This window comes from Lepidothrix coronata, unplaced genomic scaffold (assembly GCF_001604755.1).
Source record: "Lepidothrix coronata isolate B3197 unplaced genomic scaffold, Lepidothrix_coronata-1.0 Scaffold30, whole genome shotgun sequence".
Classification (NCBI taxonomy): domain Eukaryota; kingdom Metazoa; phylum Chordata; class Aves; order Passeriformes; family Pipridae; genus Lepidothrix; species Lepidothrix coronata.
The window spans coordinates 2,915,511-2,940,713 of NW_016690210.1; the positions used below are offsets into that span (position 1 = coordinate 2,915,511).

Here is a 25,203-nt window from a genome sequence, read left to right on the forward strand (position 1 = left end):
ATGGCCAAGACTTACAGCCAAAAGAAAAAGCTTTTCAGAGCCACGTCTGGAGCAAACAGCAGCTTTCAGAAACTGGAGTGCAACGTGTTGACTAGTTTTAGTGAAAAAATACGTGTCGCTTCAACTGTAAAAGGAAAAGCCTGCTGGAGTTGGAATTAATATGACTATGACTGGAAAAATTTTCCAGGGGGTGTGACGTTGCTATGAACAAGTTTTCAGCACGGCATGTGAGTTTGTTTCTTTTATAAGGTGTTTAAGACACAAAAAAATTAATATCTGTGAGGTGATCATCTTGGCTTTTTTTTGGCCAAGTACTTCCTCCAGGCAGTTTTGCCTGTGCTATTTACAAGCCCGCGATCCTCTCTGTGTGTTTATGCACACTCTTCTAATATTAATGAGTTCGTTTACATTTAAGCTTTACAGTGAGTCTCTGCAGATATGTAAACTTTCAGCTATACAGTGTGGCAGTTCAAATTAAAATGTGTGTGATTACCAGCCTCTGTCGTCCTCCAAATGTTCAAAAAACCAGGACATTTACAGTTTTAATGTTAAAAATCAGGAAATCTAAAGCTTAAGGACATTAAAGTTTTCCTGCTAAATGTGTTTTTTTTTACCAAAGAAAGTACATGTGGTAGGCATATACATGAACACAGCATAGTTTTTAGTTAATTCTGCATGTCTTGAATCAATAGTGGAGTGGAGTGTGTGCATCTGATATCAGTTACAATTTTGTGCTGGTACAAATATAAATTTGTGTCCCTGTTATGCACAGGGCATAGCATGTACATCTCTCTTGTGATTCTTTTTTTTTTCCTCCCTATTTTGTTCACTCTTAAAATTCTTGACTTGAATCCAGGTCAGATCTGGTTTGCAGGAGAGATTACAATTCTGCACACAGCAGGAATTAGCTGGTATTAGGTCAGATCCTCTTCTTCGACAACCTCAAGGTTCAGTAGAAAATTAATGACATCATCTATTTGCTAGTGAAAAGAAAGCTCATTCAAGCCTCTTTGATTAGATATAGATGAGGCTTAGTGTGAGTACCTCCAAGTGCCTTTTTGTCTTTGTTGGTTTGGGTATTTTTAACTCTTTAATTTGGTGATGCTTGAAGAAAGATGACTTTGATAAATATTTTAGTTTATTAATTTTTTAACATAAGTCTGCCCTGTAGGAAGTAACTAGAAAGACTAATTTTTTTTTTTTTTTTCTTCTTAAATGTGTTAGTTTGGCTACTGCAGGATAGATACTCCCTTAGAATATCCTCAGACAGATCTGGGGTGATTAAAATCAGAGATCACCAGTTCATCAGGGAATCAACTTTGCATATTGAGAGATTAACTCTTTTTTTTTCTGTAATTCCATCTGATCTTTTGCTTCTCCTAGGTTGGAGCACCCTTATTTGCTTGCTGGACAGGACATATTTTGGTCACTTTCTGAGCTAGACTTAGTTTGTACTCTCTAAGGAATTCATCTAAGGAAGCAAAGAAGTGTCTTTGTTCCTCTGGGATTTGTGTGGCACCCGGCAGGCTTGGGGCTGGGAAAAAGATAAAAGGGCATTGCTTAGATGTGTGAAGGGTGGTGCTCAGGCAGCAGTGAAAGATGAGGGAGAGACTACCACAGCCTCCTGAAGTTACAGGCAGCTGTATAGGGCATAGTCCAGAGGGCTCATCCATTTCCCAGCCACTTCTCACACGATTTCTTCTGATACCAGGTGTGAATTCCTCACAAGACACACTGCAGCAATCCAGTAATGCGAGACTGAATTACACAGAAATTATAAGAGCATAAGACATCACATTTACTTCTTTGCTCAGTCATTACCACTTCAGGAAGTTGGTTTGGTAAAGTCTCCCCACAACAAGTGACCCTAAAATAATTGTCCTTTTTCACCAATCAACAAAAACGTTTAGCACATAAATAACAGACTTATCATTCTGCGTAGGCTTGACATCACTTAATGTGTAGGATAAACTCATAAGAACCTTTTGCTCTGTTTTTTGTGGTTTTTAATTGACCCATTCCAAGCTACAAAATATTTGAAACGAAATGTTTTCCCTTTCTTTTCCCCCTACTACCAAATCTGCCCAATGTTTCAGCTTCTGGCCATGAAAGGAACCTGAAATACTAAAGTGTATTTAGTTTGATTAATTGGTGTACTTCGTATTAGAAGTAAAAGTAATATAACACAGTAATTTTGCTGTTCCTAGAGCTGCCTTGTAGCTTGAGTGATGTGCCCAAATGCCTGAACTTGCCATGAATGTTTTGATTTCGTTAATGCACTCTAAGAGAAAAATAATTCAGATCACAAAGCTTTGGCTGCTGTTGTATTTTGTGCTGCAGCAGTTTAGCATTTTTTTGAGAGGGGAAGCCTATGCTAGACTTGCAGTTTTAATGAGCTGCATAATCTCACTGCCCATTTATTTTATTTGCTTATTGACTGCAATTGTGCTTTGCTCTCTATTTGAGGTGTTCAAAGCAGTAGTTTAGTATGTGATCTCTAATGATGTCTATCTTCATCTTCACTTGGATTTTATTAGCAATTCCCATCACTGTATTTTTGGACTGAATGTGTTGCCTGTTATTTTAGGCACAATAACCTGGAAGTTTCTAATATGTATGTGCTGAAGGGGTGATTTGCAGGCAGCGAGGGCAGGTTGTTTCTGTGCTGCTGGCCCTGGGGATGGTTTGCTCTGGGAAATGCTGCAGTGTAAACTATAAACTGGTGAAATGTGGGGTTTGAGCTCTGTTCCTGTCAAATTAGGGCTTGGTTTGTGCTATGTGCTATCTGCAGATAATGTGCCCATAATCTAGGGGCTGCAGCGCTTGAAATGTCACCATGTTTGTGTAAAAGCCACTGTGTGCTCTGCTGCTTTATTTAGGCAGCTTAAGCAGAAGCACTGAGAAGATAGGTGTCCTACATTGACTGAGTAGTTGTCTATGAGATAAGTGCTAGAGATTAAAACAGCCTATGTCTTCCCAACACACCCGTAGCACCAAGCCACGCAATTTTAAGAGCATAGAGTATTCCATTAAATCAGGGGTCTTGCAGAGAAGTTGAAGCTCTGAGCAGTGGATTCTCAATGTGGATTTCACGGGGATTGTTTCTGTGCTGTGGCTGCTGCTCGTGGAAAAACATGTAGAGTCTTTACTGTCTAAAAACTTGTTACCCAAAGGATTTTGTTACTGTGCCCATGTCCATAAACCACGAGTTTATCCAGGCTGACATAGCACTGCTGTGTGTTTGAATTTGATGACCTGAAGAGTTTGAGCTTGGCAGATTTTCAGCCTGCTTTGCTATGGAAATAAAATTAGTGTTGTCCTGTTCAAATACATTTCTCTGTCTCTCTCTCCCCAGTGATGTGTTTGAATGCATTGAGGAGTTTCCAACCACACTTGGCTGGTAGGTGTCCATGAGGGTGTCTCCAAAACAACTGGAATCCTACCAGTTTCATGAAGTAGCCAGGGAAAGAAGAAAGGGCCTGATAAGAACTGCATCCTAGGGAAATGTTATGAAGGCAAAGTTGGGTGTTCTTTGATATGCAGATGTCTACATGAATGTGAGCATGTAAAAGTGTATGTCAACACTGAAATCCAAGTTTGTATGGAACTAGGCTTTTGGAACTACATGCTAAATTCCTTTCTTTGGCAGGCAGCTCTGTAAGCTACTTAAGCTCCTCTCTGCAACCAGAGCAATTGTTATGCACGAACTAAACAGAGATTCCTATATATGGGTCTGAGTTGGAGCTTAGGAAAAACATGAGATATTGAGGGCTGGAGGAAAGACTGAAAGAACAGCTGTCAACACCACACAGAATGTGTTTCGCTCTTGAACACAACCCAGGTTAACCCCAGGGACTTTGCTGATCAATCCCCTGGGCAGTGGTTGCTCTGCCACAGAGCTCTGGTCCAGAGAGGCAGCTCTGTTCCCGTTTCACTGAGGATGTGCAACAGCACAGTTCCCTGGTGGCTGATTCGGTTGCCCTTTGCAAACAAATGATGTCAGACTGTGATATGAGAGAGATGTGACTGAGCACTCTGAGACCATGAGAGAGACCAATCATTTTTACTGGTAGCAAAGAGATTAAGTGGAGTGAAACAAATGCTCTAAGTAATACTTAAACTGTCTTAAGAAGGATGAACTCGTTTCTAATCACATCTTAGATCTGCACAGCTGGTAGAGATAAAAATGAATCAATCTGTGGCTAAGTTACCTGATAGGTGTGTCTGTACTGCAGCTGTGATGTCATTAGTTTTAAAGGAGGGGTGAAATGCTTGTAAGAGTGGCCATGGCAACATAAAGCTCACTGCAGGCTGCAAAAACCACCTGGGAAGTGGAGTGAAAACTCAGGCAGTTTGGACTTAATTATCATTGCTGGATGTGCGGTGCCTGCCTTCCTGTAGAGCTCATTGATGACATTTCAGGGAAGAAAGAGGTCTCAGAATGGTTTCTCAGGTCTAATATGAGATCTCAGGATTCTATGGAGATTTCGATTGTGAGGTTGTAATTTTACAAGTGTTCCTTATTAAAATAAAATACATGGAAGAATATAGTTGGGTGGGACCTCTGGAGCATGACATTTGAGTCTGAGGCAGCTTTCAGCTGGGAATATTTCAGAAATACATTGGTTTGCTCAGGGCTTTGTCCAGTTCATACATATCCAGTATTCTGTGAACTGAGACGCCACCTTATTAGTCCGTGTCCAAAGGTGAGTGATAGGTCACTTTTTCCAGAGTTGTCTGCTTGGGAGAGGCCAGTTGACAATGCAAAGCAAACATCTGAAGTTTGGTAGCCTTGAAACTGAAGTAAACCTGGAAGCAGCCTGTGGATTTTCTTTGTTGGTGGCCTTTTTGCCTGGAAAGGAGAGAATCGAGCCATATGCAGGTGTCCACACTTTGGCCTTGTCTGTGTGAAGTGCTGATCTCTCATCCTGCTCTAGGAGTCTGCCAGGCAAACAGATGCCATCAGCAGCTGGAGTCATTCCCCTTCTGCTTGTCCTATAGTCTGAAATATATGTTCACTGGTGATTGTTCAGAGATGATTTCTCTCACATTACTCTCACATATGTATTCTGTTTGCTTTCACACAGCCCTATTTATTTATAAAACGAGATGCTGAAAGCAGAAATTTGAGAAAGCAAAGATCATAAAGTGCTTACAGGAGCTGTCATCTGGGGAAGGGTTGAGGAGACTAACTGGCTGTGTATATGGGAGCAGGTAGGAGGACAAAAATGCCATCAGAGTGTAGATATCAAGAATTCATTAACACAGAGGAGAGGGAAAAGCTTTGCAGAGAAAACTAACTAGAAATGATGGTATGAAATGAAATGTTGGGATTGAAAAATGTTGTTCTTAAAGTATTATAGCTCTTGTTCAGAACTTCTTCAGCAGAAAACACAATGGAGGAAGTGGCTTGCAAAGTCAGAAAATTGATGGGTATTTCAATTCTTGTGAAAGTACTGTAAAAATAAAACTTGCAAACCATTAGGAGACTATTTTGTATCTTGAATTCAAAAATAGCATCAAGTGCACTTTACTAAGTAGACCATCTTTCTGCTTGGTACATGTATTGCCATGGCGAGGGGAAAATTAAAAACAAAACCTTTGTTCTCGAGAGATCCATTATAGAAGCTACGCGTCTGAAAATAGATGTTTTCGTGGCGAAGGAGACGAGACAAGTCACGGATATTTTAGGTTTGCTGCCCTCTTGATACGTCTGAGAAGTTTTTGGATTGGCCAGTGATTGCTTTGCTCGTCCGCTGGGAGCAGGTCTGGTGGAAGGAAGCTGATGTACAGGGCAGAGCTGAGCAGAGCTGCACCAGCGTGACGTGTGTGTGTGTTTATGGATGCAGCTTCCTTCTGTGCCCAGCGTGTTAGGAGACAAATAACCCAGTCTAGAGAGGGGTTTTTTTCTGGCAATTAGTAAGCTCCTCCTGCCTAACTAAGTCCAAGTGTTGTAGCAGAGATGTGTGGCATGGTAGCAGGTAGCTGTAAGATTGGTGTCAGAACACCAGATTGTCATTTTACTCTGTGGATTCAGCAAGTGGTGGTGGGGAATTAAAGTGATGAGGGTTTCTTCTGGCATATAAATAACTCCTGTAGTTGCATGTAGTGAGGGGAGGGAAATAACATGCTAAATATACTGGCATGGAGGTGGAGAGTGATGGATGGAAGACTTGTTCAGGTTGTGGATTCAGGGGGATCATGGGCTGGTGGTGGTGTCTGTGCTCCTCTCTTCCTGCAGTCATCCTCAGTCTCTCAGCTCTTTAGCTGTCTGCATTTCAAGGCTGATACCTTCCCCTTTCTCTTAGCTACCTGAGCGCTTCTGGATCAGGTTTGGGCATCCTCCCCTCCCTTGGCTCCATAGGAATGTGAGGGAGCTGCTGTTTTGAGGGAGGTTTGTGCTCTCCCTGTGCACTTCTTGGATTGAACTTACCCTTGACCTCAGGAGTGACAGTGCCATGCATCAGGTTTTCTGTCTTCCAGTTTTAAGGCTCACTTTGGAAGTTGCTCCTCCGTTCGGGGGGGAGTGACACCTGGAAGTGGCACTTTTGTCATTGGGGAAACCATTCACTCATCTGGAAACAGGCAACGTTTTCCAGATGGTGCCTTTTTATACAATATTTAACTTGTACTTCTTTAAACTCTTCGCTGTTTTCCAAAGAGATTATTGGTGTTAGTGAAATTTATTTGGGCTATGTAGAAAAAAAGTCCTAATATTTTTAAGAAGTCACTGTGGCAAGTTATTTGTTATTTGCCACTTCAGCTAGCTTGCCAGTGCTCTGGTCCCTTGCTGTCAGTGAAATTCTGTTCAAGGAGGGTGAAGGCACTCTGAAATTTTTTTACACCTTGGGAATTGTACAAATCGGAGCAGGTGATTCAGGAAAGGATGCTTCAGCAAATCTACTGTGAAATTGTAAATCCCTGCATCAAAAACCAGAAATACTCAAAATTTCTCCCTGAAATAGTTATATTTTAACCTGTTCGGTTCTTTTATAAACAAATAATTTTTTTAACCTGATTAAACTTTAGAATTTGGGACCTAATGAGAGACTTAATTACCAGATACTAAGCAAATGTTAATCTCAAGTTGGAAAGTAGGAGTCAAGGTGATGACATCCTATCTAAGCATGTTACTTTTAAAATATTTTTTAGTGTTTTCCCCATAGTGTTCATTTAACGCTTAAAAAGTGTCACTATTGGTGTCTAGACATAAATCTGACCAAATCCTGTTTTATGGTGCCAGCTGTAACTGTAGTAGCTTCAGGTTTTGTATTCACAAAAATGCATTTTCACCTGTGCAGGCAAACTACCTGTCATAATAACTTCATAAAGAATGAAAGGCTTTGGAAGGATATTGAATTACTCTGAAAATCCACTCTGAACAGTATCCTTCTCACTAAAGAGAGTAGCCACAGCCAGAATGTCTTCACTTTAAGAACAGAATTATACTCTAAGGGAAAAAAACAAGACATAAGTGCCAGAGAAAGTCTGGCCCAGTTTAAAATTCAGAGACCTCATTTTCTCCCACCTGTTTTTTACTCAGGGATTGCAAGAGGCTCTTTCCTTTTTCAACTCCCAGTTGAGTTTTCAACTTTGAATGAACTAGCTGAAATGAAGAAAATACTCACTACACCTGCTGGCTCTGTCAAAACCAGAAGTAATTAAGGCAGAAAGTCTTTTTTCCAAGAGGAACTGAAAATGCTTACATTTGAGGGGAAAATGTCAGTATCAGCACTTGCTCCATGAGAAAGGTTGAAAATAATAGAGCTGCTAGATGCAGAGTGTGGTTTCCTGGGGGTTAAATCTTGACATGATTTTAAGTCAGGTGGTGCAAAAGTCCTGAGCTTTTCAAAAAGTGCCCTTTTTTCAGCTTTATGAGAAGGTAATTTACAGCTTCAACTACTTCTGTGATTAATAACATGTTTGTAAGTTTTGATCTCAGTCCTCTCTCATCACTTTAAGTAGCTAGAGTATGTTTCACTTTTTTAATGTCTGGTGGTGTTTTTTTGAAATCAAACTGAAATCCTGTGTTATATTTATGACTCGCAATACCTGCTTATATTGTTGGGTTTGCCAACCTTCACGTAACGTGGAGGGGGAGGTTACAAGGATGAGTGTGGGGCTGACTTCCCTCTGTCTGTCCTTTTTGAAAGAAGTGGATATAAAATGTTCATTTTAACTTATTATTACTCTGTAATGGCTAATCTGTGCCTTGGCTTAATGGGAAAAAGTCATCTGGCATCAGTCCCTTTTGTAGAAAGGGAAGAGATTTGGTGTTCTCACCACATTGCCTGAAAAAAAAGAAACATTGATGCATCTGCCCAAATGTAAATTTTATCACATATTTGTGGGATTTCTGATACTGTGTAGAACTTGCATAGGTGTTTAAACTGCTGTGTGGGGGAATTAATGAGCTGATTTGAGAAGAGCATTGATTATGGCCAGCCCAGCCTTGTGGCATTACCTGTGAATCGTGAAATCCATGTTCTCCTGGTTTCCACTTCCCACCCTTTCTCTGATTCAATGCTGATTTTCTATGGACCATTTCTCTCCAAATACCAGCATAACTATGGAGTTAAAATGAAATTACTTCAGGCCTATGACTGTTAGCCTGGAGATTGCTGATATGACCTGTGCATGTTTTTATATCTGTGTGTATATATGTGTGTGTGTGTATAAGTAAAGTGATTTTCAAATCCAAACCTATGTGGAATTCTGCCCTGCTGTAGTGAGACCTGCTGTCAGCTGAGGAGCATTGTTTGAGGTGTCATTATGGTGCTACCCACTGGATCTGTGAGACCTCCAGACCATTTACATTGTGAGCACTAAACCTGGCTAAAATTGGTCATCCCCTCCATCCTTCTCCTTCCAGGGAGAATCCTGTTGCTTCCTGCTCCCTCGCCCAAAGGTCTGGGGTCCTCTGTCCCAGGGAAAATGGAGATTTCCCCAACCCTGGCTGCAGGAGTGGGCATCTGTGTTTTCAACCACTTAATCCCACTGCTAAGTAGTGGAGAAGTAATTTATGTCTTTTCCATGAGAGAGGGACGTCTCTCAGCATCTCCCAAGGTTTAAAGAGGAGGTGGTGGCGGTGCTATCAGAACAGATCTTGGTGGACAGCTGTAGGCTGTACACTGTTGCCCCACTCTTTCCATCTTCCACTTGGGCCAGCTGAGACCCAGAAACCTTAAAGCCACACACCAGGGTGGTGCTGCACACAAACTGGTCAGTCAGAGAGCACGAGCAAGTGGACAATGAACAGGTACCTGTGGGGATGTGTTTTACATCTGCAGTGTCCTAAGGCTGTGTGTTGTCACTGAGGAAAGGATTTCCCATGCCTGGGGCGTAACTTTGGGAATAAATCAGAAGCATGCAGATACTGTGGCTGTAAGAGGTTTGTTGGCCTGTTTTTCATGATGAGCATTCAAAGCTGCTTAAATGTCTTGTGGTGCTGGTGACGATTTTGGTCACTGCAAGTGCAGAAGTTCAGCGATGTGTGAGCTGCTACTGGGCTGTGCACTGAGCTCCAGATGGCTCTTGGCTCTCCCAGGTATCCCTTCCCTTGTGTACAGGGGTAGATGAGTGTACTGTGTTCACTAAAGGTCTTCTGCTTGGTTCCCCAACCAAGAATTTCACCTGGAATACAGCATACAATTCTGGTACCCCCAAAATAAGAAGGGCATGGAACTGTTGGAGCAAGTCCAGAAGAGGCCACAAAATTGGTAAGAGGACTGGAGCACTTCCCCTATGAAGACAGGCTGAGAAAGTTGTGGCTCTTCAGCCTGGGGAAGAGAATGTTGTGTGGAACACCCTCCAGTCTCTGAAGGGGCCTGCAAGGAAGCCAGACAGAGGCTCTTCATCAGGAACTATGGTGACAGGACAGGGGGAATGGCTTCAAACAGGTTTGATATACGGAAGAAATTCTTCCCTGTGAGGGTGGTGAGGCACTGGCACAGGTTGCCCAGAGAAGCTGTGGCTGCCCCACCCCGGAAAGTGTTCAAGGCCAGGTTGGATGGAGCTCTGAGCACCCTGGGCTAGTGAAAGGTGTCCCTGCCCATGTCAGGGGAGTTGGAACTGGATGATCTGTAAGGTCCCTTCCAATCCAAACCATTCTGTGAAGTCCTTTCTTAGATATCACTGATTAGTGAACCTGTCTGTAAAAAGAAAGGGAGGGTTTAACAGCAAGAGCATCCCAATACTGCTTGGCAGGTACTGCATCCCAGTATTGTGCAACATCTGCCTCCCTGGAAACTGGGCAGCACACCCTGCTGCTGCACTGGGAGTGAAATTGCAGAGAGCAGTTGGCAGGACAGAAAATGTTTGTCTGTCCTTTCAAGAACTGGAGCGGACCTGTTAGACCTGCTGGAGTGTGCCGAGTTCTCCAACAGCTTCTCCCAGGCTGCTTTAGCTCTCAAAGTCTGTGCGAGCTGGAAGTTTGACAGTGTTTTTCAGAAAGTCTGGGTTGACATACAAACTGAACACCAGATGGGCAGGCAGTGCCTGTAATGCTGTGCACAGTGATTGAATGGCACAAATCCGCTGTGGCACCCAGCAGGCCTCTTGCACAGGCCTGGGGAGCTGTTGGTGTGTGTGACAGAAAGAGGAGAATATAACATGAGGGAAGGAATAGGGAACTGGGGAGCTGGCAAGGATTAGCATCCTGCTTCTGCCTTGGGGCAGTTTTATCTAAAGTGGCAAAGGGGAGAGAATAGCTGCCCCCAAACAAACAGAAAGGGCCAGGAGAAGGTTTAAAAGCTCCCAAGAGAAGGAACAAGTCTGGCAGAAGGTGTTTGACAATCATGTCTGAGTGAGTCACGCTTAGCTGTCTGTCTGGAGCCACAAGGAATTTGCAAAACCTGATAATTGTTCCTATTTATTTCTTAAAATATACAGAACATGACAGTGTTCTAGCTCGTGTGCTTCAGTGTAAATGTCTTGCAGTGAGCTGGTATTTTCCCCTGGTTTTATCTCTTTTTTTTTTTTTTATTTTAAATTGCAGTCTTTCTTATCTTCTCCCACTCCATCTAAGAGCCAGGCCTGTTCCTGCTATGTCTTGTTGTGCCAACAGGCTGGTGGGAGTCTGGATTCCCCTTGCCCTGGGTTGATGGCTCATGTCTCTGTGCTTTCCACTAAAGATGAAACCAGGAGTAATGCGTGTCTACCTGCCTTTGGTTTTCAAAATTAGGCTAACTGTATGCTTTGTAAAGCAAGATAAGTTACAGGGTGGCTTTTTTTCACTCTTGGTAGCAAGCAGGTAAGAGAAAGAACTTGAGCTCAAAGCTTGCAGTTGGGTAAACCTTTGTAATCGATAATATTCAGGTTTAGCACAAGGTTTATTAAGGCTGAATTCTACAGGGGCTCTCACAAGTACCTGTAAATATGCATATACCCACAAAACCCATCTTTACCTATGAGGAATGAGGCAAACTCGCCAAATTTGCAATTATTATCTAATCTAAATTTAATATGCAATTAAGGTTTTGTAATTATAGCTTTAGGGAAAATTAATTTTGTGTTGTTTATACTGAAACAAAAGCGTGAGACAGCAGACTGAAGGATGACAAGCGTGTGTACCCAGGGGAGAAACAGCAGGCAAACACCTACAAGCAGTTGTAAATGACAGACTCTAACAGAAGCTATCCTAAGTTTACTAAACCATAAGGCAGTGTTTGTCTTCCTGAAATACAAGCAAATTGCATGCACAACCAAGTTTTGAAGCAGTGGGATGCCTTCACTGGAAAGCTTGGTGCAGAACCCTGGGATGTCTTGGAAATGTGTGGAAAAAATGATGTCAGGTTTGGTGATACTCAGCCATGACATCGAAGTTGCCTGGGCCTGTTTTACTCATGACAGAATCCCTCTGGTTTCCCTGTTGTGAACAGAAAATCCTTATGAAAATATCATTGTTTTCTTTGTCAATAAAGAGGTGCTTGCAGGGAGAGAAATTCTTCAAGCAGTTCTGCTTCCTTGTGGTGGTTGTCTTGCAGCCAGCAGACATCTAAGCAAGACAGAATTCATTTTGGTTATCCAATCCATTTGTTCAAATAGAGGCAGAGTTAACTAAGGGTGTATGCTGAGGAGAAATTAAATTTGTGCTCACTTGCTCTCCCTTTTTTTTATTTTATGTGCCAAGTACGATAAAAGGAAATGGTTGAAATTAAATTTGGGAAACAGCCATTTTAATATGACTTGTGTTTTCAGTTGTAATACTGTAGCAAGAAGTTAGAAAAATATAATTTCATACCTAGCAGTGGCATAAGCACAGTGCTCTCTACAGCTGGTGAGGAGGCTTAATCATGTCAGTAACACTGCATTTAGGGCAGAGAAGAGAAAAAACTGACCCTCAAATGCAGTGATGTGTAGTATTGAGAGCTGTTTTATCCCCTTCAGGTTCCACTGAGTTGTTTAAATATTTTTCTTTGCTTTGTTTGTATATTCTCTGTTCTTCTGTCTACAGAAATATAAGTTAAACAAGTGGTTATCTTGGTTTTTTGTTTGTTCGGGGGTTTTTTTTTGTTTGTTTGGGGTTTTTTTTTGGTACCTTGATAGGAAGCTGCCCCACATTTTAAAATTAGGAAGCCCAATAGTCCCACATTTTGAAAAGCAGCCCCAAGGCTGAAGTTCCAATAGGAAACAGACTAGTCTCATAAAAAATCTCTACAGATACCAAGCCAAACCTATTGACACTAGTGGAAAGTTCTATGACTTGATGGACTTTAGATCAAGACCAAAATAATTCATATATTTCAGACAGGTAGTAGTGATAATCTTTAATTCTTGACCTTTTCTGGAAACTGGCCGTGGTGCTGTTTCAAAGCCAAGATTGACAAAATTTCAAGGAATAAATTCTCATCTAATTTCATGATGGTAATTCAGCAACATTTTTTCTTTTTGAGATCATATTCCTAGTTCCTGCAATTCGAAACAGGTTTACATCTTTGTGAACTCAGTTTAGCTTAAGGTTCTCTTCCATACCCTTCAATTTTAAAAATTCATGGCAAGCAGGATTTTTAATGAACTCTGAATCAGCCTTGGATGCGCAGGGAAATTAGACCTATATTGTGTGAGAAACTAAGGTAATCTTTCTCCCATGCTTAGGTTTAAAAGGCTGGGTCTGTAGTAGACAGTTTGTAATGCTGTGTGGGGTGCAGTTGAGTAGCTCTCTATTTTTACAGCTTATCTGGAGAATCCCTAGTACAGACTGTTCAAATGGATACCAGAGCTGTTGTTATACCATATTTCCCTATTTGCTGTACTGACTCACTGCTGTTGATCTGTTTTCTAGCCTACTTAGACAGCTGTAGTTGCCAATGGTTCAACTAAAACTTCTAAAATAAATCATGCCTGAGTGGAGACTGCTTTTAGTGGTGCCATGGCAGAGTGGGCAGGAGCCTTAGGTTGCTTTTTTGGAGTCTGGGGCAAAGCCCTGGGTAAATATTCTCTCTGTTGGTTTTGTATGACTTCTGCATCACGGGGGTCAGGCTCCCAAATTCCTCATCCCAGAACGAGATGTGATACAGTGCAGGAAGTGGAGTATTGTCAATTATAATATTATATTCTTTATATGCAATATAATATTCTTCATGAATATTTTTCCTATATCAGGGTTATTTGCTATGAGTATATAATTTCACTTTTAAAAGCTGGGTAGCCACTACACTTCTGTCTTTCAGCTACAGAAGTATTGTGTATTCTGCAAGGAAAAATTATTTCTTAGAGGTAACTGATGTAATTAGCATTGAACACAACTCATAAGATGATCAACATATTTTTGTGTGCCATGTCCCAGGAAAATAACCTGCTGCCCCTGTGGCAATGTGGTACTTCTGGGGGATGCTCAAATATCCAGACTGGGATCTGGACTTTTATTTATCTGCCAAACAGGTTTAGGGAGGGGCATTGGAATCTTTGCTTCATATCTCTGCCTCAACTTCTGAGTAGCTTCTTAGTATTCTTGTGTTTTCTGATCTCATAGGGAGAGATGAGGGAATAGACACTTATGTTAGTGGTTTTCATGGTTTTGAAAGAGAAGTAGCCTGAGCTGGGTCATCAGAGAAATTTGGAGGGTAGAAAGTGTACTGAGAGAAGAGGCATTTTCATTTCTCCTGGCTGCTGCTGATTGTATCTGTCCCCATACTCATGAAGCAGCTCATGGAACAGATAGATCTCACTTTGAATGAAAAATAGGTTTGAATCTTCCTTGTATGTTTTCGATGAGCAGAGTTTGTAGAATTCTGAAAAATGGTGAGGAAACTCCATATGGGCAACAAAATGCTTTTTATGTACTGCTTCTGACTTGCAATATCATTAGACGTTCCTCACAGACAGGGTTTGCCAAGTTTTGCAGACAAAGCTGCTTCTGAAAAATACAGTATTTTAAAATATGATGGTAAAAGGTAGAATTCAGTGTCGTGAGAATTTCACTCATTCCTCAACTAGCAAAAGTTATGAGGTAGATAAAATAGAAAAAATCAGAGTGGGGGAAGGACATTCAGTGCAAAAGATGTCTGTAATTAGTTTCATAAGTGGAGGTAAATGTGGCAGAGTGGAAGCAGCTGGAAAATGACAAAAGCATGCTCAGAAAAACTACATGGCAAAAGGCTAGAGGTGTAAGTACTGGCTGCCACAGTTTTTGTTGTTGTCAAACACATTATTCCTCACTGGGTTGGAATATTAGAATCAGGGGAGCAGTTTCTAATTTCATGCTCAAATTCATGCAAACATGATGAACTTCAGAGGACTTGTACACACATGACAGCAATAAATTAATTAAAACCTGGAGCTCAAAGTGGATTCACTGTCTTATAGAATGATTAATGGCTTAATTTTTAATTTTGAGTTCATAAATATCTGTGTTTCATGGAATGCTGTAATGTGCATGTTGTGCATCAGGGGTTTTTTTAACCTGATTTCTTAATGAAATGAGGCTGATGCAATCATGCTCCTCTGTCATTCTGCCTTCTAATGGCTCATTTCCCCAAGTCAGATCTGTTCTGCCCATAACTGTAATCAGAGTGATCTCACCCTGCCCTTATCTCCACCCATGAGCCTTTTTTTTACATTTTCTCTCCCTTGTCCAGCTGAAGAGGGGAGTGATGGAGCTGCCTTGGTGGACCTGGCATCCAGCCAGGGTCAATCCACCACACCAAGAAAAACCATAGGATATCTGCCTCCTTTCCCTTTACTTGAGAGGTATATAAATAAAGGAGGGAGCCCTGAAGGATTCAAAGCATTTAAGAACGTTTTCATCTGGGCATATAGAAGATCGAGGCCAGGTTGGATGGGGCTCTGAGCAACCTGGTCTTGTGGAAGGTGTCCCCACCCATGGCAGGGGGGTTGGAACTCAATGATATTTAAGATTTCTTCCAACCTAGATGATTCTATGATCCTGTGATCAGTATTGTGGGGAGGGGTCTCTGACTTTATGGAAGTCAAACAGCCCTGTGAGGTCAATGTTGTGAAGTTACAAAGTGTTTTAGGAAAAGAAGGGCGAAAGTAAGATTTTACCAGCAGGTCTTTGACTATGCAAATGATATGGGTAGACTTCAAAAAAAAAAAAAAAGAAAGAAAAAAATTAATCCTGCTGAGACTTGCTGTCTTAGACTAGGGGCAGATGTTTACTTCCTAGACACTTCCCTTAGCTGATCTTAATATATGTGTCAGATGCAGAAGTAGTGCTTCTCCTCATTGCAGCAAATACTCATTTCCCTATCCCTCTCCCAGCCTGACCATGGGATTCAACAGAACAGCTGCTGACCACCTTTTGCCTGTTGCCCTGTCCCTAAATTGCCTGGCTGTCCTACGTGGGCAGGAATGCAGAAATCTGAAGAATTCCTGGGTTAACTACTAATTATCTTAAAAGTCAAATACAACTAAGTGAGGGATTGACAAAAGGAGACTCGCAGGTTCTGTATCCAGCATGGAAACTGGAAGGATTGGACAAGACTAACCCATAATGTAGTTGGTCGTTGTCCATTTTAGGAAGTGCAACTAAACAAGCTGTGCTTTATGGAGCAATTGGGCGAGCACTGTGATAGGAACGTGCTGGAGAGGAACCAGCCATGCTGTGGCTGCTGTTCTCTGCCCTGTAGCAGGACTGGTCAGGCTCACAGCCCCCAGACACACAGGGGTGCAGTGAGCCCAGGTGCTGCTGCATGAGGCAGCTGTGCTGTGTCACCAGCTGGGGTCACAGAGCTCTGGGGTTCCACCCTTCCCCCGTACTCAGCACTGGGGAGGCCACACCTCGAGTGCTATGTCCAATTCTGGGTCTCTCAAACTTCAGGAAAGGCATTGAGGTGCTGGACTGAGCCCAGAGAAGGGCAAAGGAGCTGGGGAAGGGTGTAGAGCAGCTGAGGGAGCTGGGGGTGTTCAGTCTGTAGAAAAGGAGACTCGGGGATGACCTTATTGCTCTCTACAACTCCCTGAGAGGAGGTTGTAGCCAGGTGGGGTTCAGGCTCTTCTCCCAGGCAACTGCACACAGGACAAGAGGAAATGGCCTCAAGCTGTGCCAGGGGAGTTTCAGGTTGGACATCAGGAGGAATTTCTTCCTGGAAAGGGTTGTCAGACATTGGAACAGGCTGCCCAGGGAGGTGGTGAAGTCACCATCCCTGCAAGTGTTCAAGAAATGACTGGATGTGGCACTCAGTACCATGGCCTAGTTGACAGGGTGGTGATCAGTCAGATGTTGGGCTCGATGAGTTTGGAGGTCTCTTTCAACCTTAATGATTCTGTGGTGACCAGCACGTGGGGCAGGATGCCGGTGCAAGGCTGATGAGTCCTGTTTTCCACGTGTAACAGAACTGGAGGAGCAAGGTGCTGCAATGTAAAAAGGGATGTGCCCTTTTGGGTCCGTAGCACCGCAGTGTCCTTAATGTGAGGACAAATGCCAGAGTGCTCCAGACTTTGCTCAAAATGAAGAGGCTGTGGAAGTAGAGCCAAACTGTTTTATTTGAGGATAATACTTGACATTTCAATTTTTGCTTGTGCCATTTGTATGCTCTTTGGGCCCTGGTCTGAAAGGGGCCAAGCTGGGTGTTGAGAGACAGTGAGTACTGGTCTAATGACTGTGATAGACAGAATCACAGAATTATTTAGGTTGGAAAAGCCTCCAAGATCGAGTCCAACCTTTGCATGGTCTGACACTAAGACACAGTTATCAGCAAAGCTGCTTTCACGTGGCTGTACAGAAGGCAAGTAGGGACTCGGAAAATAGTTGGGAAGGAATTGTTCTTTTCTTGTTTGTTTGAACTGGCTTTTGCGATAAACCAGGGGAAGAGAATGGTCTTGGAAGTGAAGAACTTGGTGTATAATGTTTGACAGTATTTATTAGAACTTTGCCAGTGGAAAAGATAAATGAGCCCACTGCTGTGTTAGGAAGTTACTGAACCACCATGGCTACGTCCCATACAGGGATGTGTGAACACGGGTCTTTTGGCTGTGGGAGACAACTGTGCCTTGCAGCCTTTAGGGGAGGGAGGAGGAGGGAGGGTTCCACTTGTTTCTTTTTAAACAGAAGTCTCTGCTTCCAAACAGCTGTTCTGAAAGTAATTTATTAGTGAAAGAAATGTTTCTTTCATTCTTACCCGAAAACACTGGGAGAACTTAGATTGTTTATCATAAGCTTCAGCATTATTCAACTTGCTTTGCTTTGCTTTCTGTGGTAGGGACAACAATGGCTATATTGAAACATGGTTTTTTTCCCCCTGTAATGTGCTTCTGAAGTGGGTAGATTACTAATGATGCAAATGGATGCTAATTGTGCAAAAACTAGACACTCTGTGCTTTGAAAGGCAGTACCTGCTTTGTAGAAGCGATGGTAGAAAACAAGCTTTCACAAGTAAAATTGCTGTACAGTTTTATAAATAGCAGCATACTATAAGCAGGTGGCAAATGAAAATGGTTTGATTCCTCACAGCTGGCAGGTACTTTATTTTTGGACATGGGGTCCACATCACCTTCGGGTACTCAACTGGTGAAAAGTATTTGTTACCATCTGCTGGTTGATCTGGTCATTTGCAACATTTTATAAAAGCTGAGAACAAAAACTGTCAGCAAGGTTTGGCTGTGGCAGAAAATCAGGGTCATGCTTCTGGTTTTTGGGTGAGAATTGGAGGCTGTGGTTCAACAGCCTGGTTGGCCTTGTCATAGGACTTGTAGTATCCAACAGGTCATAAAGGCCAGTGCCCAATAACATAGAGTTTAGAATAAACTCAATTTGGTGTCTTGGTTAATACATTTTGTTGGATTAACTTTGTGCTGACAGGGTTTATAGTGAATCAGGCTTGTCTAAGTTCCTGTGACTTTCTGGTGGTTCAGGCATTGCCAGTGTTTCTGCACCTGTTATAAATGTGGCATGTGCTCAAAGTTAAGTGCTCTGGCTAATTTAGTGGAATCAAAATTCTGCATCAAAGCCCTTTCCAGATCAAGTTTGTACTGCTACGTAACCTAAGGCTTTTTTGTTATTCCCTCCACCACCACACTAGCTGGTATATTTGATTATGGACTTGCGGCTTGACAAAGTGAGAAGTTATTAAACCTGCTCCAGCATGGGGTTTGGGTGTGGGAATACCTAATTTCCATTTCCATGCCTTAGTGTTTGCCAGACTGATGTTCTGTGTGACCAGCCCTGCTCTTTTCAGGGCTGAGGTTCCTGCAGCAGTTCAGGGACAGCAGTCTCTGTGCAGCTTGTTTACCCATCAGGGCTCAGCGGCTCACTGTGACTGCAGGGCTCTGTGTTCCTCCCAGCATTAAATCCAATTATGTGATCTTTGTTTGAAGGGAGGTGAGAGATTTGTCTTCAGCAAACAATAATCTTCTTGGTGGGCTGTGAATTGTAAATAATGATTCCTTCCTATTTTTGGAAGCGATTTGCATCCGTCACCAGTTTATTAAGACCTGAATGAGGCAGGCTTGGAGAGCAGAGTGTTTAGTGGGCTGGGTGCCTCTTGCTGAAGTTGCATGGACTGTTGCATGGCTTTTGCTTTGTCCTTCCTCAGGGCTTGTAAACCCACTCTCCATTTGACTCTTTTGTTTGTTTGTTTTCTCTTTCAGGACAGTTATTCTGAGTGACGGCCCTTGCTCACGCTTCTGAGTGGTTATCATGGGCTTCATTGCCTTTCTGAAGACCCAGTTCATAGTTCACCTCCTCATTGGGTTCGTCTTTGTTGTGAGTGGACTGATCATTAACTTCATTCAACTATGCACGCTAGTCCTCTGGCCCATAAACAAGCAGTTTTATCGTCGAGTAAACTGTCGCCTTGCCTATTCCCTTTGGAGCCGTGAGTATGCCTGAAGGGGATGTGAGGGCTGGGCGTGGGGAGGGGAGAGGGTTTTCCTGTTTTCTGCTTTTGTTAATCACAGAAAAGAAAAATATGTATGCTTATGTATATGGATACACACAGAGGAGAGAGAGAGAGAGAGAGATGATAGGCTAGATGTTCGACTCTTTCAGAGCAGTTCAAAACAGCCATTTTTTTCTGAAATACTGGGAAATCACACAGAAGTCAAGGGGCTGATATATATTGTCACTCTGTTGTTCAACAAAGTGGGAAGTAAAGCTCCTCCCCACCATCTACTCTATCTGGACTGATAGGACTTGCTGATTCTGTCTCAATGCCATCTTCATCCGGCATCAGAGCCTGTGCTGAGTGAAGGGAAAGGGAGAATTCTGAGGCTGGCTCAGGTACTGAGAGCACGTGGGATATTCACCACTTAGGAGCCCAAGTCGATTGTGTGCTCTGGAGGGGAAGTGGTCTGTCTTAGGTCTATAGTGTAGACGTCTCTGTGGCTGAACTGTGTGACCACTCCAGAGTCCTTTTACACCCTGCAGTGTCTGTCTCTGGTGCCAGGGTCTCCTCCTGGGAGCAATGTCACTTTTCTTCTGCCTGTGGGTCAACTTGACAGTCAGTTCAACTGCTTTGCTCTCCTCTTTCAGACCTTTGCAAAACTTCCTCCCTGTGGATGGCTCTTTTTGGTTTTTTCCTCCTCACAGAGCTTAGCAGGGGGTTTGATTTCTGAAATGAGTGTTTAGAAGGCTCCTTAGCCCAAATGTCACCTCCTGTTTCAGCAGTGAATCATCTAATCGGTTTCCACTCTCCATCCCTCCCACTATGCAGGGCCACTTACCTTAGTGCTCAGCTCAGCATCCAACTCCCACTTTGGCTAAATGAGTCACCACAGTGGGTACTGAAATTGCAGTTGAGCAGTCCACTGACAGGCACCCACATTTCATAAGTCATCGATGTGAAGTACTACCAACAAAACCTCTCCAAAGTATCTAGCTTGGTTTCTTTTTAACCTTGTTCTTGTCCTTCCTGTGCCTATTGAGAATGTTGCCTGAGAAGTACAGGAGAAAGGAAATTAAATAGAGTGGCAGGCAAGCTGTCAGGAGTAAAGATATTGTAATGGAATAGCTTAGGAGAAACGTAAAATTTGGTTGAAGCAGAGTGGAGGTGTATGAGATTTTTTATATTTAATTTGCTTGTAAGAATTTCCTAATATGCTTTTAATAATCTAGAATCTAATTTCTTCCTGAAAACTATTATTGCACTAACAGTCTTGTGTTTCTCAGGATATGAGCTGCTTGTTCCTCTAAGGCTTGTAGGTTCAACCCTCTACAAGTTAGCATTGTGCATTAAAAAAAAAAAATCACATTTTAAATGCTGCTGTCTCAGGTCTTCTAAACACTGGAGTAACCCACACTATTGTTCAGAGAGGTTTGGAGAAGCTGAATAGATAATTGGGTTGTACCTAGAATAGCCCCCAGTGTATAGCCTGTGATAAATTAACTCATTGAGAAATTAAACTGTGAAAATTAATGCAAATGTTATATGGGATTGCAGAGTGCTGATGGCCTGTAATGGAAAAGCTGACAGAATATGCACTTCAATTGTGATTTATACCAAATTAAGTAAGCCGTGTAAATGCAGCAGCTCAAATGTTGCCATTCATAATGAAATATATGTCACTATGGGGAAGCCTTTTGGCCATGAACCTGTAGGTTGGTGTTCTATTCTGGGTGCTACATTTTGCTCTCTTACTCCAAGCTGTTTATATTTTCAGGCCGAGGATGTTCATGTCAGAGTTGTCTGTAAGAGAAGCTGCTCTGCCCACCTGGCAGGGGATCAGTGTGCAGAGGTGGATACACAGGTGATTGTGTATCTGGCTATGTACTGAAAACTAGGCTCTATTCTTATTGTATCTCCTCCCAAATACATAAAGCACAGCTTCTGAAGGGGACGGAGAGTGGCTCTATCCAGTATTTGTGGCAGACATACAGGGAAGAAGGTCTGTTGGGCTCTGTCCCCAGTCCTTTGCAATTCGTGACAGGCAGTGTGTAATTCATGCTCTCACACATCAGCTCCTTTCAGATGACTCACATCTTTGGAGAGTGCAGCGTGTTTAGTTTGGTCCAGCTGCAAAAATAATCTCTCAAATGTTGGTACTTTCAGCTGAGGGATGTGCTGTGCCTCTTGTCTGCTTTGTTTGTGGGTGGCTTGTCAGGCTGTAAATGTACCTGGCTTTGGTGTGTGGGAACCCCAGCCACAGGGGCTGGTTGTAGCAAGGTGTTGCCTGCCCTGTATAGGAAATATCTTTGGCAGTGTGAGTGTTCCAATCCCATCATTCATAAAGCTGTGCTTGCTGTAGCATCAGTGGGATCAGTGCCACGCAAAGTAGCTGTAACCCACACAGCAAAAAAAAAAAAAAGGAAGTGAAAAAAATCAAAGTACAACTTCCTGACCTAGAGTGCCTCTTTGTAAAAGACAATCTGTTTCCTCATTTTCCTTCTTTGGCTCATCAACCCTCCTCTCTCAGTATGAACTCTGGCAAGTTCTCCACTATTTCAGAGCGAATGGTAAATGAAATGCTCTCCAGACAGACATCCACACCTGCCTCTGCAGATTTTTTTCCTGATTTTGAAGAAGAAACACACCCAGTTTATTGTATTTTCTGATAAGAAAGTGCAGCAGCTGTAGCAGGTACTGGAGATATTCCTCCTTAGTACACAGACAGCAATGGAAATGGAAAGTCATTCCAAGTACCACACTGTGTTTGGTACCACTACTGCATTCTCCTGGCCACCTGCTTGGCAGGTGCTCTCACTGAGTACAGTCTTGCTGTCCTCTTTCCTCTTTTACCGAGCCAGGATAACCAGAGAAAGGAAGGTAAGTGATCATAAAGGAGACAAAGCTGGGAAGTGACAGTAGAAACCTCTAGTTGGTGTAAATGAACAAGACAATTCTGTCTTTCCTCTGCTGTATTTCCAGTTGACCAGGGTTAAGTTCTCTTAAATCAGCAAGTTGCAAAATTTTGTCATGCCTGCAAATGAGCAAGTGTTGAAAGTGATATAGGGGACTAACCTGGTGGATGAGTAAGTGGTCATGAGTGAAAAATCTAGTGCTAGAGAAGCTCTGTATCTTCAGCACATCGGGACTGGTTTTCCCCATCACTCACCTAAATACTGTGTTTGCCTTCTCTCTGATGTGGTGCAAAATTGGATCCACTCTTATTTAGCAGAATGGGTAGATGACCCTGTCTGATCCTGATCAGAAGCCCTTGTGCAGGAAGACACTGCTTTGTTTTGGAAAACCAGGGCCTCCCAATGGGAAATTGAAATAACTCCTGGCAGAACCTGATGTAGGGAACTGAGGGGACACCTTCCAGATTTGCCCCTGCAAGTTTACTGTAGTTATGTGGGAAGAGCTGGACTTTTTAACAGTCATATTTGTGCAAACAAATTTTGATTGCATCCATATCTCATTGAAATGAGAACATACCAACGACTGCAGTTTGCATGGAAGCAAATCTTCCTGCTGGGAGAATGAACTATTCTCATACTTTTTATAGCTGTCCCATGGTACAAGAAATGTCTTCCATCTGCATCGATGTTCTAAAATGAGAGAAATAAGCTAACCATAGCAACTACAGTCAATGCATGCTGAATTTAAGTGGAAGGGTTTTTTAAGATGAAAAAAGGGGAAGCGGAAAATAAGGGTGGGTAATGGAAAGGAAATATTCGGGGTGGAGTAAGAGGTGACACAATATCAAAAAGCTGGAGAAAGCTGAGGGAAAGGCTCATTCTTTTGCAGTAAAAGACACAATTTACCGTTACTATCTTTGCCCAGGTATTTTGATAAATTAGCTCAACTGTTTGCTGTTTGGGTCTGTGTTGATGATCATAATACAGAATGATTAGAGCCCTTGTTCTAATATTAAAACCTCTCGCAGAAGATCTATGGCACTGCATCCTTATAAAAGACCTTTATTGGTCTGTTTACCTCCGTAAAGCTTGTTTCATGTTGAGTAAAAGCATTAGGCTGCATCTATGCATAATTTGTATTCCACCTGGGAGAAACTGTACTCATTTGGTGGAGCAATCAACAGCTCAGCTGTCTGTTTTCAGGCACAAAGTTTTTGGGCTTTTTTTCCCAGTGATCATGAAATTTCACATTCATAATACAATGCCCAAACTTGCTGAAATTATCCATGAATGCATATGTCTAGAGCCTCTAAATACTACTTAAGGATGGTGATGTCGTTTGGTCTGTACCCGTCCAAGCTTTCATTTCATCTCGGCTGGGTTGGTTGGAGTAGGTGACAGTGTCGGGAGTCAGAAGGGACCGGGCACTGGATGGGGCTTGAAGCTTTCTGCAAGGGACACCCCTAACACCTCTCCCCGTCTTCACCGTGTTTGTTAGAGTTGGTAATGCTGCTGGAATGGTGGTCAGGCACAGAGTGCACCTTGTTCTCAGACGAGGCCACGGTGAACACCTTTGGGAAAGAGCACGTCATCATCATCTTGAATCACAACTTTGAGATCGACTTCTTGTGCGGCTGGACCATGACGGAGCGCTTCGGAGTGCTGGGGGTACGTGGGGCCTTGGGCTTCCCCTTCATCTGCAGGATGCATTCAAAACACAGACACATAGTTTCTTGCATTTAACTTTACAGATATAATCCATCAGGCTCTTCATCATTCTAATTTGAATGTATTTGATCTCATTGTACAAATCAGCAAATGACATTTTTGGATTGTCTCTTTTTTTTCTTTTTTTTTTTTTTCTTTCTTTCTCCAAGAGTTCCAAAGTCCTTGCTAAGAGAGAGCTACTATATGTGCCCCTAATCGGTTGGACGTGGTACTTCCTTGAGATTGTTTTCTGCAAAAGGAAATGGGAAGAAGACAGAGATACAGTTATTGAAGGGTTAAAACGTTTGTCTGATTACCCGGAATATATGTGGGTAAGTGTTGAGTTCCTTCTCTGGTACTGACTGCCAGAAGTGAAACGGCGACAGAGGTGGTACTGTGGCCTTATGTGTCAGGAGATGGTCTGCTCACTTCCAAGTGTTGTCAAGGAAAGGCCATGCTCTGTTTGAGGAGGTCTTTTGGGATATGCTGGTAAAAAGTTTCTCTGTTTGCCTGTTGGTTACAGAAGTCATTTGGGAAACAGTTCAGAAGCTTAACAATAATTTATAGATCAGACTTACGTAATACTTGTTGATTTTGCCTGAACTTACTTTTTACCTATAAAAAAAAAGCCTATATTTGATTACTAAATCTATGTGACCTTAAGCTACATCTTCTGAGGCAGGCTGGAGAGACAAATAAGCAAAGAAGCCTTTTTTGGAGGAGTGAATTTGGATGCACAGACCATGGATTTTGATAGAGAGTTCCTGTTACTGTGTTCATTGATCTGTGAAATTACAGGTTTCCCAAAAAGTGTCTATGAGAACATATGGCAAACTTATATATGCTTTTGCAGTTACATTTTTCCTTTTTATTTTGACATTATTTGAAGTCAAGGGTAAAACATCTCTGTTTCATTATGTGCAACATTAGATTTTACTGCAGCAACACAGTGGTATAATCAACCTACTAACTTCCTTAGAGCTTTGAATACAAACATTTTCATAAACTTTATAGCAGCACATGTAATGTACAGTTACTTGGCTTATAAAATATTTTGAGGTTTTTCGTGCATTTGAAGTGATTTTTTCAATATTATCCAGTACAGCTTGTTAAAATGAACAGTGAAACATTAAGCCTTAACTAGAACATTGTGAATGCATTGTAATTTTCTACCATTACAAAGATAGAAAAAGTAAGAATCTGGAGAATGTATTTTCAGCTACTTAATTGCTTGACTGTATGGATATGAACTATATTTAATATATCCTCCTGATTAGTGTTGGGAAAAAAGAAAAAAAGAC

General features: G+C 42.3%; 1 protein-coding gene across 6 annotated transcripts in view; it reads left to right on the forward strand.

Moving 5' to 3' along the window:
• Window positions 1-25,203, forward strand: part of AGPAT3 (1-acylglycerol-3-phosphate O-acyltransferase 3) — an 89,542-nt gene that overhangs the window by 50,144 nt on the left and 14,195 nt on the right. For all 6 annotated transcript variants that reach the window (XM_017810918.1, XM_017810920.1, XM_017810916.1 and 3 more), the window contains 3 exons: window positions 19,048-19,274; window positions 23,694-23,863; window positions 24,073-24,234. In XM_017810918.1, the coding sequence (XP_017666407.1) occupies window positions 19,097-19,274; window positions 23,694-23,863; window positions 24,073-24,234 (510 nt within the window). In that variant the 5' untranslated portion in view covers window positions 19,048-19,096. The remainder of the gene's footprint in view (window positions 1-19,047; window positions 19,275-23,693; window positions 23,864-24,072; window positions 24,235-25,203) is intronic.